The 17,264-nt window shown below is 39.7% G+C and overlaps 1 protein-coding gene across 4 annotated transcripts in view; it reads left to right on the top strand.

Annotated features, from left to right (window-relative positions):
• Positions 1–3,429: 3,429 nt before the first annotated feature.
• Positions 3,430–17,264, top strand: part of Slco1c1 (solute carrier organic anion transporter family member 1C1) — a 43,244-nt gene continuing 29,409 nt past the window's right edge. The window contains exons 1-6 of one of the 4 annotated variants that reach the window (XM_015995365.3): positions 3,550–3,781; positions 5,680–5,813; positions 7,403–7,558; positions 8,584–8,725; positions 14,456–14,588; positions 16,793–16,926. In XM_015995365.3, the coding sequence (XP_015850851.1) occupies positions 7,427–7,558; positions 8,584–8,725; positions 14,456–14,588; positions 16,793–16,926 (541 nt within the window). In that variant the 5' untranslated portion in view covers positions 3,550–3,781; positions 5,680–5,813; positions 7,403–7,426. Of the gene's footprint in view, positions 3,782–5,679; positions 5,814–6,900; positions 6,955–7,402; positions 7,559–8,583; positions 8,726–14,455; positions 14,589–16,792; positions 16,927–17,264 lie in introns of those variants that run through there. The other 3 variants (XM_006976483.4, XM_076568191.1, XM_076568190.1) reach the window with 3 other exon arrangements.

The following is a 17,264-nucleotide window of genomic DNA, read 5'->3' on the forward strand; positions in this document are numbered from 1 at the left end:
CTGGATCTCTCTCTGTAGACCACTTGACACAAGCTAGAATCATCTGAGAGGAGGAAATCTCTATTGAGTAAATGCCTCCATAAAATCCAGCTGTAGGGCATTTTCTTAACTAGTGATTGATGGGGAGGGCCCAGCCCCTTGTGGGTGGTACCATTGTTGAGATGGTGGTCCTGGGTTCTATAAGAAAGCAGACTGAGCAAACCATGGAGAGCAAGCCAGTAAGCGGCTCCCCACCCCATGCCCTCTGTATCAGCTCCTGTCTCCGGGTTCCTGCTCTATCCTGACTTGAAGATGAACTGTGACATGGAAATGTGAGCCAAATAACCCCTTTCCTCCCCAAGTTGCTTTTGTCATGGTGTTTCATCACGGCAACAGTAACCTGAACTAACACACACACACACACACACACACACACACACACACACACACACACACACACACACACCAAGCCCACTTCAGGAGAGCAAGAGCCAAGTGAGTCAGTAAATGAGTGAGTGAGCAAAAGAGAGAGCAAGAGAGTGAGAGTCAGCTTTTGGTTCTGTTATTTTATTTTGGTCAAGCCCTCACTGCCAGCCCTAGGTATTAGATTCACAGTCACTCCACGGGAGATTTTTCTCAGCACAGGGGGAGAGCTGAATGGCTGTCTCAGAGATGCCATGACTCCTCATTGACCTCTGACCTACCTAGAGAAAAGTTCCTTACTGTTTATTCTAATCACACTTGTTTTCCTGGGGAATTTTTACATGACCCAGATACGCACATGTATCAAATAAATCCAACATTTAATGGTGGAAAATCATAAAGAAATTTATTTCAAAGCAATTCTTTGGTATACATACAAGTTTACCAAATGTAAAAGATTAAAGGAAATTTGAATTCTAATGAGATGCATGTTTTTTTACATAAAAATTAAATCTTGGGTAATTTTTGATACTGCAGCATAGAAAGCATATTTAGTAGTTTTTAGAGTTGATTGAAACTTTGATTTTATAAACACCAATGCTGAGAATGGGTTTTTATAGAAATATAAGGTGCAAAACGGCAAAAGTATGCTAGGGCCATTTCAGAAGTTATTGGAAATTCTGTCCTAATTGCAAACCAAAATTAATTTCAGGAATTTTTAAAATGAAATTGAAGTCATCAATTCAAACATAAAGTTTCAAAACTCAAACATTTTAGCAGAATGCAGTATAAATATATGATACTTTGATGCATACTGACGAATGATACAGGGAAGCATGAAAAGTCTGTGTTTTCTTTAATTAAACCACTTTACTTCTATAAGAGCAGAAAACTCAGCCCTGTGGTCAAAACTCTGCCAACACATAACATAAAATTGCCTGGAGTCTGAGCCTGTGCTTCAAACTGCATTTGTGGGCACCGTGGGCCACACAGGCATGCTCAAGGCCAAATGGACATGCTGTGTGTGCAGAACCAAGGCTTGGGTGGAGTCTCACGATACAGCACAGCTGAACTCTGCTCAAGCACCTCAGATTTGGCACCCATTTGATTTTGAATTAACTCTGACCTTTAAACACTCAGAAACATTGTACTGTTAGCACATTTGTGTGTGTGTGTGTGTGTGTGTTTGTGTCTGTGTGTGTGTGTGTGATCCCTGCTGTTAAGGTAGGCAACCCCATTTGGTGTCTCAATGCACAGTTTAAGGAGTGGGGCTCCAGAATTTGAAGGTGAGAATGAGAATGTGCAATAGGATATGATCCAGACAAGGCTGTGTTCCAGAAGCCCTAAGAAATATGTGAAACTTAGCTACATTCTCTATAGTCATGTTGACTACAGATTGTAAAAGTAAGAAAAAGAATCCTGTTAGAGAGTGATTTGAAAAACACTGAAATAGTCCAAATTATACTAAAAGGGGAGAATTACTATTTCTTTCTTTTTGAAAAGATAAAAAGTCCTGAGTCCTTTTGATTGGTATATGCCATTCCCCCTTTGATAGCCAATGGCCACTTGTGGACATACTGGAAGACATTTGATATCTACTTACAAAGATATTTGACCCCTACTTCTGATGGCAAAGCCCAGTTTGATTGCTAAAATAAAGAACTTAGTCAAAAAACAGTCCAAACACCATTGCTTTCTTTTTATTGTTTCTCTTCTCTTCTTTTTCTCTTTTGTTGAGAAAGGGTCTTACTATATGTCCCTGGCTGGCTTTGAACTCAGAGATAGATCTGCCTTTGCCTCCAGAGTGCTGGGATTAAGAGCATGCAGCACTACACACAGTCCATTGTTTCTTTGTAAAGTTTAAGGTAAATCCAAGTTTCTTTGCTTCTTGTTTTATTACTTTGAAGTAAAATGTACTCTTTAAATTGTTGGTTAATGGGGCTGGAGAGATAGCTCAGTGGTTAAGAGCACTTGCTGCGCTTGCAGAGGATTGGGGTTTGGTTCCCAGTATTCACATAGCAGCCCAAAAAACCATGTCTAACTCCAGTTTCAGGACATCCAGTGCCCTTTTCTGGACTAGGCAGGTACTACATGCATATGGTACACATAAACTCACAGAAGCACACACACATATACATAAAAACAAAAATTAAAATTTAAAAATGGTGGTTAATCATTCTGACCACCATGGAAACTGGAATTACAACTGTGATAAAGCTCTGTTAGCTCCTTTGGGGCTTTCATATGTAATGGGCATGACATAATTAAGCATTGGACTATCCCTAGAAATCTCATTTTGAAGACCAAATATTTAGTTCCATTACGGAACATGTTGAGATTAAGTGGCCTACTCAGAGTTACAGCCCTGGAAGAACCAGGTAAACCTTGGAGAATTCCGGTGGTAAATTCCCTTACAGGTGGAAACAAAATGTAAACTAATGTTGTTCAAAATCCTCTAAAAATCATTCTCTTGGGAAAAGAATTTATTTAAGTTGCACAATTTCTCAGAGTAAGACATTCTCTTCATTCAGGATTAGGTAGCATACACAATCGAATGCCAAAAATGAAGCTGCTATTTTGTCAAATTTCAAGAATCAAGGGTTGGGTGAAAGCTACTGTTTTTTGTTTTTGTTTTTGTTTTTTTTTCTTTGAGAATGAACTCCACCTGGAAGGAGCCTGCAGAGCTTTGATTCTGACCTAAAAGTGTTCCTGCAGATTCTAGAATCCCAATGGGAGAGGAAACCATGCCAGGAATTAGCCCAAGAATATATTTTTAAATAATAGCAAACAAACAAATGCAGCACAACAAGACTGGCCCATTGATATCCCTAAGGAATGGCTGGCTGGAGAACTGCTTGGAAGAAGGGGGGTGGTCTTTGTTACAAACTTCCTTCCCCTGTCCTGGCTCCTGCTTCCTTACCCCTCCTAACCCCTGTGGAGTTGTGTTTTCTGGGATCAGCAAGTAAAAATCACAGTGGTCTTTTCTTTTTTCCTCTTTCTCCTATAAACAAAGCTTTATCACGTGTGGCCTTAAACTTTCTGCAATTTGCAAAGAAATGGCTCAAAGTCTCCAGCGCTCTCGGCACCCTGGGAGCTGAGGCGCAGGGCAGTGCCCTTGCCAGGGTGCCCAATTCCCTCCAGACTGCCAGAAAAAAAGAGGCCAACTGGAAAGGCGAAAGATTGCCCGGGTGAGACCAGACCCTTGGTCTTTTCTTTTCTCTAATCTGTTCTGTCTGTGCCCACCAGCTCTCTTGACTTGCCAGAACTACTCAGAACTGCTGTGGAGTGTTGCCTCAGTTTCTTCTTTCAGGCTGTGCCCTGTGATTCAGGCTTTTGCTGAACTTTCTGAGAACTGGCCAGCTTTGATCTCTACCTCCAGGTAAGAATGGGTTCTTTTTATTAATTAATTAATTAATTCATTCATTCATTCATTTACTAGTGTTTTTTAATTGTGTGAGCATTATGCTTTGCTCTCCTAGGATAGAAGTTGATAATTTGACATTGATTTCTGCAAGACTTTGATTTCCATGACACTTCAGTAAAAGGCAGTGGGTTCTCCTGTTAGCTGGGTCAAATAGGAAAGTCTCTCTGGTTGGATAAGCCAGGTAAATTCAGATCTGCTTTCGAATTTGGGCTTTGCTGCTTATCAGTTGGGTAGCCTCTGACAGAAACCTTAACTGCTCTTAGCCAAATCATTTTGTAAGTAGATATGATGATTTTGAAGTTGGGAGGTTATTTTAAAGATTACACTCTGAATAGAAGTAGTGCTTATGAAATGTAAATCTGATAGTAAAATCATTTGTTGTTAGGGGTGGCAGATCAGTATTCTACGAAAGGCACATTGCTCCTCACCAAAGTCCACAGGTTAGTTTTTAAGCCCTTGAAGTCAGAGCACCTGGCTAGTGCAGAGCTGTTGAGAGGGAGGGCTGGGTGTGGCTACTGTCTGACCTTCTCTGTGACAGCCCATGCAGGGTGGCTGCACAAAGCTGGTCCAGAGCATAGGGCCCTTGTATATATGTGTGACTAACTTTACTGACCTTGGCCATCTATACTCATTTAAAGACTAGATTCTCAAACCAACCCATGTGAACAGAGACTTCAACTTTAAAAAACTACTAGCTTGACTTGTTTGCTTTAGAATTTGGAGTATGTATGCCCTAACCTAGAATATTGAATGAAACTTTGCCATCTGCCTTTTTATTATTTTTTTTTTTTTTGAAAAATCTACTCAAGTGGACCAAGGATATATCAGATGCATGTCCCTCTAAACTGTGCTCTAGTCCTACTATACAAATGCAGTGGAAGAGAAGGGGTCTTGACTGCAGAAGTCTTTCCATTCATGTCATCACACTTTTCTCCCCATCCTTTCAAAGCACTGAGAAGATCACACAAGTTGAAACCTGCTTAGAACATACTGCAGTCATGCTGATTTGCATATTGGCCATTAAGATGCAGTTTTGCTTCAGCAATACTATGTAGTGTCAATTTTTTAAGAGTGTTACTTTGTCTGATCACAATATTGACCCAGATCAGGGTGTCTGCTCTTTGTCCTTACCATCCGATCACAGTAAGAATGATTGTGTCAACACACCCAGATACAAGAAGATAGCATACTCAAATATCTCAGATTTTAAAAATATTATTTCCAGTATGTTTTACCGTTTGGCATGAGCAGCTGATAATCAAACCATTTGCTCTTTGAAAGAAAGATTTAGTTCAAGTGATGTGTTGCATAATCTAGTTAACAGCTTCAAAATCATGTCTGATGGGAGGAAGTATGTTGATAGGCCCTAAAAAAATTCAAATTTTAATTGTATAGTTTCTGGAAAGAATCACATTTTGAGTTGTAAATTTACTATTATTCCTTTTGTGTTTAAAAATCTTTCTGGATATATGTTTTTATGTAGTGATATTTTTAGGTTTCTAGTGTCATAATATTTTTATGTAGAATGCATGTTTATTATGGAAAAACTAGAAAATATGCATAGACTTAATTAACATTAAAAACTTCTCTGCAATGCCATTCACCAGAAATAATGCATTTTCACTGAAGTTGCTGAAACTTTATTTCTCTGCATGGAAGTTCATTTCTTATCATTCTGTTTGTCGCACTGTTTTAAAAATACATTCTTCTCTGTTCAATTTCTGTATTTACTTCTTCACTTTACCTCCCAGTGGCTTCTAAGACCTCGTTGTGAGACATCCCCATAATGTGTTGGCCATTTAGATCATTTGGCTATTTGGATATTTTTCATCCTAAACATTGACTGTTTCTAGATGTTCTCCATCTACTGTTGGAGACTTGTTGAAATGAAACCTACTCAACATTGCAGGAGCCTGTGTTTCTCAAGTAGAGTTTGATTGTTCTTGCACAGCATTGTTTTGGATATCCAATCTCAGTAATTTAGTAGGTAGGTAAAGTTAGCACCCCAGTCTGCTGACAGTGTTTCTTAAGAGTTCTGATTTTGTTTCTGTTACTGTTGTTGTTTTTTATCAGGAATGGATGTTGAATGTTATCAACCACTATTATTATCAAATTTCTGATTTTTTAGAATAATCCCAATTAAAGTATTGAGCAATTGATTTGGTTTTGGTAACATTTTGGGGGAGTTTATCATCTATAGGTTTGTTCTGAAGTTTGTCTTTTTATGGTGTCCTCATGAAACTTCATAAAGCAGGTCCCTTCAGTTGTATCAAATAAATAGCATCAGTGAATTCATGTCATCCTCTGCTTACTTCCCTTAGAGGTGATCTCTTGATAAAGTATCCTGTCATTTACTTTATGTCTTACAGTATTTAAAAAAAAAAGCCCCTGCCCCTCTCTTTTAAACCTTGTACATTTCCCATAAAATAAAGAGTAAAGACATCTACTCCATTTTTAAATTGTTAGGGTTGTCTGCTGTTACTTTTGTGTTTCAAAATGAGTCATGCCAACATCATTCCTTGATTTTCTTTTCAAAAATGAAATGCTATCTGTGATGCCAAATGGTGGAACTTTAATAAACCAAGAAGAAGAAGAATTGGCTAACAAGGTCAAGATTGTATATACATAAGCAGAACAATCCTAAATTCTACCGCATGCATGAAGTTTTACTCCAAATATTTCTTCAGTCAGTGTAATGAGGCTTAGAAAATCTCTATTTGTGTACAAGTGGGCATCTTGTAACCAGCAGGGATAGCCATGCTGTTTTAATTTTTGAATCCTGTGGCATGCATTAGATTATCAGACAAACTCTGGCTCATGTAGAAAGCTAACAAAGTGTAGCACAGGATGTGTAAATATTAATGTTAACAGGGAGAAGTAGGGTCAGATTGTGCAAAACTGTTATGAGTTTGGTCAGGAGGAAGAGAGAGGGGAGGGTGGGAATTAAGCATGGGGAGGGTTTCCCTTCCTCTAAGGCAAACTAAAGCCTGTCCTTTCATCTAAATTCAGTCTAGGCACTAGAACTTTATCGTTCACATTCCTTCCTCATTAGCCAAGTGGTACACAAATTGGACCTCTTCCTTGTTGCCTCGTTTTAATCCTTACTTGGGTGCCACGGGAATGCTAAGGTGCTTCAGGGGTCTGGGATGGTGACAGCTTCTGCTATTCATTGAGTCTTGGAAGCCTTAATTCTAATGAATCAATATTCAAGAGGTTGGATTCCTCTTCCTCTTCCTGCTCGCGCCCAGTTTAATCTGGCGAGACCACAAAGTCAGAAAATTTCTGCCTCGTTATTTATTCCAAAGGCAACATGGAAATTTATTCTTTGCTATAATGAGGCTCAAAGTGAAGAGACTGAAAAGGAACGCTGGCTGTAGGCTCTCAATGGCAGGATTCGTTAATCAAATATCCTGTCTGATTTTAATTGAAAAATGTTGCCAACTTACTGTGGTAAGAGGGGATAGCGACCCTTTAAACTATACCTATAGAACTGTAGTCTACTGTGAAATGGAAACGTTTTCAAATTATGTAGATCAGAATTAAATTGTTGTTTCCTTTTCAAATCAACTTTGACAGGCTGGGATAAGGAACGTTTTCATAATGGACACCTCATCCAAGAAAAACGCCCATTTGTTCCACAAAAATCCAGCGCGTCCTGTCAGAAGTCAGTCCCTTAAAGTGGGGAATCCGTCCCCAGAGGAAGCACGGCGGCCGTGCTGTGGCGAACTCAAGGTAGAAGGCTTGGTGCAGTTTATATGCTGACTTCCTTCCAGATAAAATTCGGCTAGGAGAGGAAATCGCTTTCTTTTTGAACATAGGCTCCTAACTGCAAATTAGTAAGCCCACTCGCCAAGCAGTGGAATCATTTTTGCAGGCTAGATGGATTTCGTGGACTCTTTTGAAGGTCTTGTATGAACAGGGGAGACGGAGAAGCAGACATTTGTTAAAGCACTGCTCTCCACCATGTATTGTACTAAACACCCACACTGTTTTCCTTCTGAGAAAGAAAACTTTGGCTTTTCTTGTTACACAGAAAGGGACAGGTGTCTGCATGATGCAAGTCTCCCTTCTTTACAGCAAATGCTATTAATAAAATAAAATAATATTGTATTTTAATAAATATGAAACTGAATTCACATGCATACTACTTTACACATATGATTAAAATACATGTATTAAAATATAACCAGATACTGAAGAAACACTGAAAATTTAAGAATAAAGTTAACAAGTACATATCTAAAGGACTTGGTCTCAAAAAAACCAAACAAACAAAAAAGTAGACTGAACATTTCAGTGTAGGATGTTTCCTGCTAATGCAGGACTTTGATTTCAAAATGTATAATAGGCAAGGTTGAACTTGTGAGAAGATGGCACATGTATGGGTTATGATTTTCACTTCTTTTATTTCCTTACTCATCTATGGCTTTTTCCATACCACTCATTGATAGTCTCAAGTCTAGACTCTCTTTAATGTCTTTATTGGAGGGGTACGGGAGAGATGGAATCCTGCACGCAATTTACATGAAAATCAGCATGTATTTCAACTGCCAAGTAATTTAGAGGGGTTGTTTTGGGGGGAGGGGAGGAATGCTGCATGGTCTTGAGACTAATTAGAGCTGCAACAGTACTTGAATCAAACTGTCAATGGTAACACTTGCTGTTCAACATTGCTCTTCCTCTGAATTTTGTTTCCTTAGTAACTTCTGAGCTATGCCAAGCTAGTCAGACCACATGTGCCCTTTCCTGTTTTCCAGGTGTTCTTGGGTGCCCTGTCTTTTGTTTACTTTGCCAAAGCATTGGCAGAAGGCTATCTGAAGAGCACCATCACTCAGATAGAGAGAAGGTTTGATATCTCTTCCTCTCTGGTGGGAATAATTGATGGTAGTTTTGAAATCGGTAGGTATTACAGAAGCCAGACTTTCTCTTTAAGTCCCAGGTCTTTCTCTGAAACCTGCTCAATGTCATCCTTCATTGTCTGCTGAGATCCAACCTGTAAAATTCTATTTGGACAAATCTGCCAGGACCTTATGCTACATAAAGGAAACCCATTCTTTGACAGAGTAGGCAACTGATAATTTCCCTGCCGCCAGTATTTCTGACTGGACACCTTAGATGAATCAGTTACATATCTCAGAGGAGACTTTTCTTAGAGGAAGATGGGGTGCTGATTGGTGTTTGGGGTTGTGGTATGTGGGAAGCACCTCTTAGAGAAGTGAGAATGTGGGAACATGCAAAGGGATTCTGCCAAAATGTAGCCCAAATATTTAAGAAGTAGATACATATGTATTTTTCTACACAGTAGCTATGAAAGAGAGAAAGGGGATTCTATTCTATCAGCAGGAACACAAGAGCAGAGCAGACTGTAAAAACTTACAATTAGGTAGCCTCCGTTTGGCAATTGCTTAGACTCCATCTTCAAAGAGTGACTTCAATGACTGATTTGAAAGTGTTGGAAAGAGTGTGGTTCCAGTTAGTCTGCTCCCTGGATTAATAGAAATGTGAAGTATTTAGTGCCTTTTCAAAGTAAATAAAATAATCCCCTTAGTGGTCACTGATGCCATTTGGGACAAATAAAATTGCAGGGAAGTCTCTTAACTGCTTTAGTGTCAACTTTACCTCGAATGAGAAGACTATTTAAATCTTCATTTTTTTTTTTTAAATTTTGCTATTTTGATTTCATTTGTGACTTGGGATGTCACAGAGAAAGTGGGACCAATGAACATATAAACTTTTCCCTTCTGGCTTTTGCAATAAACACAGCCCTCACTTCAAAAGGGATAAGAGATAGTTTATTTTAGAGATGATGCATGACCATAACCCAGGAACACAGACTTAGGCTACTCCAAATAGTATCCTAATGTTGTAACTGTTTCATGAAGGTTTTGTTTTAAGAACAAAGAAAGCCATAAATCAAGATGCTTCCAAACATGCTGGTGGAAACACCAGGTAGGTGGTTATAGCAGAGTAGGGGAAACCCCTGCTATTGGACTAAGAGCCTGCTTGATGATGATATTAGCTTTAGGACAGGTTAGAGATCTGTTCATACAGTCAAGGGTATTTACCTACCTAGTGGTCAGGAAGATGTCAGGTCATACACAAAGCTAGGTGACAAATTACTATGTAGGAGATTAAGAAGACCTAAGATAATTTGACTCTTAACCCATAAAATTCCAACCACTAGTGTTCTAAGCAGGCTATCAGCCTTTGTAGGTAGAGAATGCCAGCTAATTATTTGTTCACAAAGATCCTGAATCAGTGCCATTCACACCTTAATGGACATAGTGTTGTCTGGGGAGTGTTAAAGTACAGGTACTGATTCTGCAGGGAGGGGACCCAAGCTTCTCTTTGTTTTTGTTTTAGATTATATTTAGTTAGTCAGTTATTTAGTTATTAATTTAGTCTGTGTGTTTGCATGTGCATACATATGTGTTCCATGGTGGACATGAGAGGTCAAAGGATACTTTGAGAGTCATTTTTCTCTTTCCACCATGTTGGCTCTCTGGATTGAACTCAAGTCATCAACTTGGTGACAAGTGCCTTTGCCTGCTGAGACATCTCACAGCAAGTCTGCGTTTCTTGTTGTCAGAAGCCATCATTGATTGCTGTTAGTCAATGACCTCGCATATATCAAGATTCTAAAATGCCTAATCATACCAGTTCCTTATATCACAGTGGCACTTCCTTCTGTCAGGTGATAGTCTGTATCATGGGAAAAAAAGGAGTATTGATAGGAAGCCAGTACCTGCTGAGAGAGGCAGAATTACGGATGGAGGGAGATGTGCCAGTGAAAATGAGATATCAGCAAGTTTAATTTTCCTTGCTCTTGGTTCTATGTAGAAACACCTTAGTGCTAGAGATGCTTAGAAATGGTGTGAACTCTCTGTTGGATTACCTCAATATATAAGGTGGAAATGGGTCCAAAATGATACCTAGTGCCAGCAGCCAGTCTCTACACACATGCAACACATGTGCACTTTCCTCCCACACACATATGTTCCCACACATGTATGAATACACACACATCCCACATACATACAACAAAAATTATATGTAATAATCTATACATGCAACAACTTGGTTGAAATTCTTTCAATTTCAATTGATTGTCCATAGAAACTCTAGCATATTCTGAATAGAAAATCACATGACTGAAATAGAAGACATTATTATATTTATTTATTTATTTATTTTTGATTCCTAAGTATGCCAGTGATTCTTGCCTTTTCTTACTCAATTGGCCTTGAGACTATGTTGAATTGAAGTGGTGATAATTAATACCATTTTCTTGTTTCTGACTTACTACAGTGCTTTTAAAACATCACTATTCAACAATAAACCTGTTGCATGGTTTTTATTTTAATTAATGTATTAATTTGTTTTGTATGGTTTTTAGTAAGCTTACTTTAAAATTTTATTACTCAGCACATTTCTCTTTCTTCTTTCTGTCTTTCACTGTTTTGATTTTCTGTGGCATGGTATCTCATTCTGTGACCCTGGCTGGCATGTAACTCACTGTGTAGGCCAGTTTGACCTCAAATAACATAGATCTGTTGGCTACAGCCTCCTGAGTGCTGGGATTGAAGTGTGCACCACCATGCTAGGCTCAGTTTTTCTTATATTTCATTTACTGGCTGCATTGAGGGATTCACTACATGTCTTCTATTCTGCAAGAAATGGTTCTTCTACCTGTTATATAGTGGCTTAATTAATGGATTTCGTCTTAGCTCCTATTCTCACTCCTGTAATGAGTCTAAGCAGGCTTCACTCACTGTTCTGTTTGTTAATAGGATATTGACCTTCCAATTCACAACTACACTTGGGCTTCAGTTGCCAATGCTCACACTTTCCTTGTTCAGTCTTTGTTTCTAGTACATAAGATAACTTTAGTTGCTTGCTTTCTTTTCTAAGATTTGAAATTTTGAATGTGTGTACATAAAAAGAAAAAAATCGAGGGGTAAATTTGGTAAAGCATTTATTAAACTTTCTGGACCTCTTATCTATTTATCAATTAGCCATGTGAAGTATGGAAGAATTTTTATATCCAATTCAGTGTGTGTGTGTGTGTGTGTGTGTGTGTGTGTGTGTGTGTGTGTGTATACACATATATATGTGATATCTGTGCAAACATGTACATACATATGTGTACACAGATACTCTGCTTGTGCAAGCATATGTGGAAGCCAGAGGTAGACGTCCAACATCTTCCTTTATTACTGTTCACTTTGTCTTTTGAGACAGAGTCTCTCACTGAACCTGGTGCTCAGAATTGTAGTTGGCTGGCTGGCCAGAAAGCCTTTGGAATTTCCTAGTCTTCACACCTCCTCCTCTGAGCCCAGTACCAGATTACTGGTGCCAGCTTCATGCCAACTTTTATGTTGGTGTTGGGGATCTGAACACAGCCAGCAGGTTATTCCCTGACCCTCTTTCCAGATGTTCCCATTCATTTTTATTTTAGACTTTAAATTATCATATATTTCTCATGTATCTCTCCTGGGAACTTTGAAAGGTTGCTATTATAGCACATACAGGAAACTTAAACTCCTGGAGATGGAACAGGTAATGAAATGGCATTATTCATTAATGTGAAAAAGAAACACCTTTGAACCCCAGTCCCTTATTTTGAGTGTTTGGTGGAGGGTACATGGAGCTATAAAAGAATTGTTATAAAATGTAAGTCAGATTTACAAACAGAAAGACATAACCAGTATAGTATCTTACACTACTTAAGTGTCAAATGTGTATTCTCATCCTTTTTTTTTAAAGCAAATTTTAAAGAGCTGAATTCTTCCAAGAGTCAAGCACATAGACCTCATTTCCAAGCTACTTTTCCCACGACCTTATTATTATCCTTCGGGCTGTAAAATTCACCACTCATTTTCCAATTGACTAACTCTGGCAGTATGTCTGAACAGTAGTAACCCAGATGATTGCTTGCAGATGGGAAATATGCTCCTGCTGTAACATGGAAACACCAAGGACAGCAAAAAGTCAGGCCACCCATTGGCCGCCACAGCCAGCCGATGGGGAAGGGTTTGCTTCTTTATCTAGACAGGAGTTCCTGCAAATGAGACTTCCCAAATGATTATAGCTAAAATGTGAAAGGTCCTTAAAATGTACACCCCTAACACAGGTTTCTCATGGTGTATTGCTGGTGTGCTCCACACCACTGTAGTTGAGCTTACTTCGCAAGTACAGGTTCCTTGACTAGACCCTGGTCCACAGCAGCAGAAATTGGATATGACAAGATGTTTACATTTTTAACAGCTTTGTATCTCCTTTTGTATCATCTCCTAGGAATTCTTTTATATAACAGAACCTGAGAAATATTCCCATAAAACATGTTGAATCATAGAGCTCAGGAGCTAGCTCATTCAGTAAAGTATCATGTAAGCATGAAGACCTGAGTTTGATGTCTGCATCCATATTAAACAAGAACAAAAATCCAAGATTGGTATTGAACCCTTTCTTGTTATTGCAGAATGAATGGGTAGAGACAGGTTATAACTTGCTGGATTACAGCCTAGCCTAAATCAGAAAGCCACAGGCCTATGAGAGGAGGCTTCATCTTATGAAACAAGGCAGACAGCATCTGAGGGCTGACACTCAAGGTTGACCTCTAATCTCCATATGCACACCAACACACACACACACACACACACACACACACACACACACACACACACACACACGAATGTGTACACATAAATGCATGCATACAAAAGTAACATGACATTTCATTAGAGCTGTTTTAGAATTATGCAATTCTTACTTTAAAACCAACATAATTTATTCAGTTTTTAAAATGCCTGTCTTGTGAAATAAAGGATCATTTTATAAATGTGAGTTTAATATTTTATTTCAGTTAAAGTGAAGTATAGTGTTTTTGTAATACCTTTCTTCAAGGAATATCAGCTTTAGAGATAATACAAAAAAATATATTTCAAAAGCAATTGGAAAACTAATAGAAACTTTAATCCAAAACATAAGTGAATGGAGAAAACTAATAAAATTTGCTGCAAAATCACTAAGAAAAATTAAAAATATCAACTAGAGGAAGCCTTGTATAATTTAGATTTATTTTTAATTTTTATTTGTGTGTGTGTGTGTGTATGTGTGTGTGTGTGTGTGTGTGTGTGTGTGTGTGTGTGTGTGTGTGTAGTGTGTCTAGGTGTGTGCGTTTGAATGCAGGTGCCCTTGGAGTTCTGATAAGGGCTTCTAATCCCCTGCAGCTGGAGTTATAGGCAGCAGTGAGCCACCCAGTGTGGGTTTGGAGAACCAACTTGGTCCTCTGTAAGAGCAGTGCACTCTCTTCCCTCCAGCCCTCTGTCTGTAATTTAATTTACTGATAAAATGCTTTTAAAAGAACAAATGACTCGGTTGGGTCAAACAAAGTGCTAGGGGGATGGTAAGTGGAATATTTTGACAAAAAAGATCGGGTGAGTGATGAGTCATGAATCTGAAGGTAATTTCCGCAGCCATTTTAGCTCACAGGACAAAGCAGCATGACAGGAAGGCTGAGTATGTTGTCTCCTTAGAGTGAAGCTTCGATAAATTTGTGTGCATCATTTGTTCGCTTCTGCTGTTGACTATTTCCTAGACCATGACTGCTTCTTCTTGCCCCCAAAGGGAATCTCCTGGTCATCACATTTGTTAGCTACTTTGGTGCTAAGCTTCACAGACCAAAAATAATAGGAGCAGGATGCCTAGTCATGGGCATGGGAACAATGCTCATCGCAGTGCCCCAGTTCTTCATGGAGAAGTAAGTCTAAAGCATCCATCTTTTTCTAACCTTTTCCTGCAGTTGCAGATCTCCTCCTCCTTTTTTTTTAAATGATAATTTTGTCTTGTTTTCATAAGGTAGATGTCTTCCTAGGTGGCTCTGGCTAGGCAGATACTTAATTTACTAAACAGCCCAAGATGACATTGAATTCACAGCCTTCCTGCCTCAGCCTCTATAGTTCTGGGATTGTGGGTATTTGTTTAAATATGTATATGTGGATGTTCTGCCTGCCTGTATCTTTGTGCAAGATGTGCATGCAGTGTCATGGAGGCCAGAAGAGGACATTGGATGCCTTTGAACTGGACTTGCAGTTGGTTGTGAACTGCCACATGGGTGCTGGGAATTGAACCCAGGTCCTCTGCAAGAGCAGCTAGTACTCTTCACTGTGAGCCATGTCTTCAGCCCCATCACTGGATATTCTTTACAGCTTTTCACAACACTGTTCATTGCTTATGGGCTTTTTGTAAATGTGCATTGTTTTATATAAACAACTTTTTATTCTGTATTCTCCAAATAAATAACATTGGTTTTACATAGATGCTAATTATGAAGGGCCACTCTGGCTGGCTGAGTTTAACATTCTTTCTCTAACCTCCACTAACTCATCTATCTAGTATTGATATAGCATAGATCCATGCTGATCATTATCTTAGACACTGTGGATAAGGGAATGGAAAGAAGTCCCCAAGCTCACGGGTCTTAGGAGGAAGAGAAAACAATACACAAATACAGAGTGCAGTGCTACGTCAGATAGGGATGTTAGCCGTAGAGAACGGGGCTGGAAAAGATGGCCAAGCCTCTAAGAGCACTTGCTGTACAAGCTGCATGTTGCACAAACACCTGTAATTCCAGCTCAGAGGCACCCAGTACCTTCTTCTGGCCTCCCTGTGAGCATGGGTGTGCACACTAGCATACACACATTCACATACTCTCATTCACAGACACACAGACACACACACACACACACACACACACACACACACACACACACACGCGCGCGCGGATGACAGAGAACAACAGCCTAGTGAAGACACTTAAGAGAAGAACTGTGAAAAGACAAGGGGACTGTCACAGATTGGCTAACCCGTGAGCTCTGGTGACGTGCTCTGCCTCCCCAGTATTGGGGTTGCATATGCCCGCTGATGCACCATCATCTATCAGGATGCTAGGGATCTGAACTCAGACCTCATGCCTGCAGGTCCTTTATTGATGGACCCAGACATGGGGTGTTTAAAGGTTTATTGTGACTGTGACCACTGCTTTGAAAACTGGTACTGATGAACAAGCTTGGGATGACACAGGAAATGTGCACAGAATTCTACATGCTCAGTAAAGGCTGCCTTAGGCAGAATTTGAAAGCTGTTCAGAACTAAAACCCAACTTAAGAGCATTTATGGCTGAGGCTGGGGCTTATCCATATAAAGCACTGTCCTGTACACAAGGGAAGTGGAATCAGCCCCCAGCATGGAAAAAAAGAAAAGCAAAATGTTTTCTGCCATTATTTGGGGCTGATAACACAGGCCTGTAATACCCACTAGTCCTGAGGCTGAAGCAGGAGGATCACATAAGTTCAGGGCAGGTCTGTGTAGGCCATAGTGATTTCATGGCCAGCTCATGGCAACTTAGCAAGGGCATGTATCAACTTAAAAAGTAATTCAGGAAGTGGTGAGGGCTGGAGGGGTGAGGCTGGATTAGTTTGTAGTCAGAGTCATTACCTGGAGGGAAAAAGCCGAATTCCTGCTGGGTGAACGGCTCTAGAGCCCTGCTGCATTTTACACATTCTCTAGAACTGGCCTGTGAGTGTTCTAACGTCTCGAGTTGATATGATACTGATTTTTTCTCTGACTTGGGAACAGCCTTGGTCTTCAGCAAATGTACGTAGATACCTCTTGTTCTAAGGGAATAGATAATGGCCAGTCACTATCTTCTGCTAAAATGAGCCCGAAAATGATTCTTGCTTTTCTTTTCTGTCTCTGGTTCATGGAGGGCCTGAGAATGGCACAAAGGCAGGCAGCATCTTCTGGCCAGCCATGAGACAAGTAGCTGCTCAGTGCTGGTTTGGCTTGATGAGTCCAATTTGAAGGAAACTGCAAACCCAGCCTGACTCCCTCAGGAGTGGCAAAGCAAGCCTCTGTTTTAGCATGATGTTAGCCTGTCAGTGTAAAAATTGTCTTTGTATGCAGGTACAGCTATGAGAAATATGAGAAGTATTCTCCCTCCTCCAACCTGACTCCCAACATCTCTCCATGCCACCTAGAGTCCAGCAACCTGTCACCAAGCTCAGTCATGGGGAAGTCACAAAACAAAATACATAATGGTAAGATGGTTTTTAAAAACTGACTTGTGTAAATAAATGGTTTTTTGCTTTTATGTATGCTTTAGTTTATTAGTTTTTTTTCTCTGAAAAGCATTATTACTTGAAATACTAAAGTGTCAAAAAGTTTCTACAGTTGTGCTGAGGAGATGGCTCAGTGGGAAAGGGAGGTTGCTTTTCAAACATGAGGACCTAAGTTCAAATCCCCAGCACCCACTCACAAATCTAGGCATGTCTGCACATGCCTATAGACCCACCACAGGGGACAGGTAGGTGGGTTCCTAAAATTCACTAGCCCCCCAGCTAGAAGAGTAAGCTTCTGGTTCCGTGAGAGATTCTGT

This window comes from Peromyscus maniculatus, chromosome 3 (assembly GCF_049852395.1).
Source record: "Peromyscus maniculatus bairdii isolate BWxNUB_F1_BW_parent chromosome 3, HU_Pman_BW_mat_3.1, whole genome shotgun sequence".
NCBI classification, from domain to species: domain Eukaryota; kingdom Metazoa; phylum Chordata; class Mammalia; order Rodentia; family Cricetidae; genus Peromyscus; species Peromyscus maniculatus.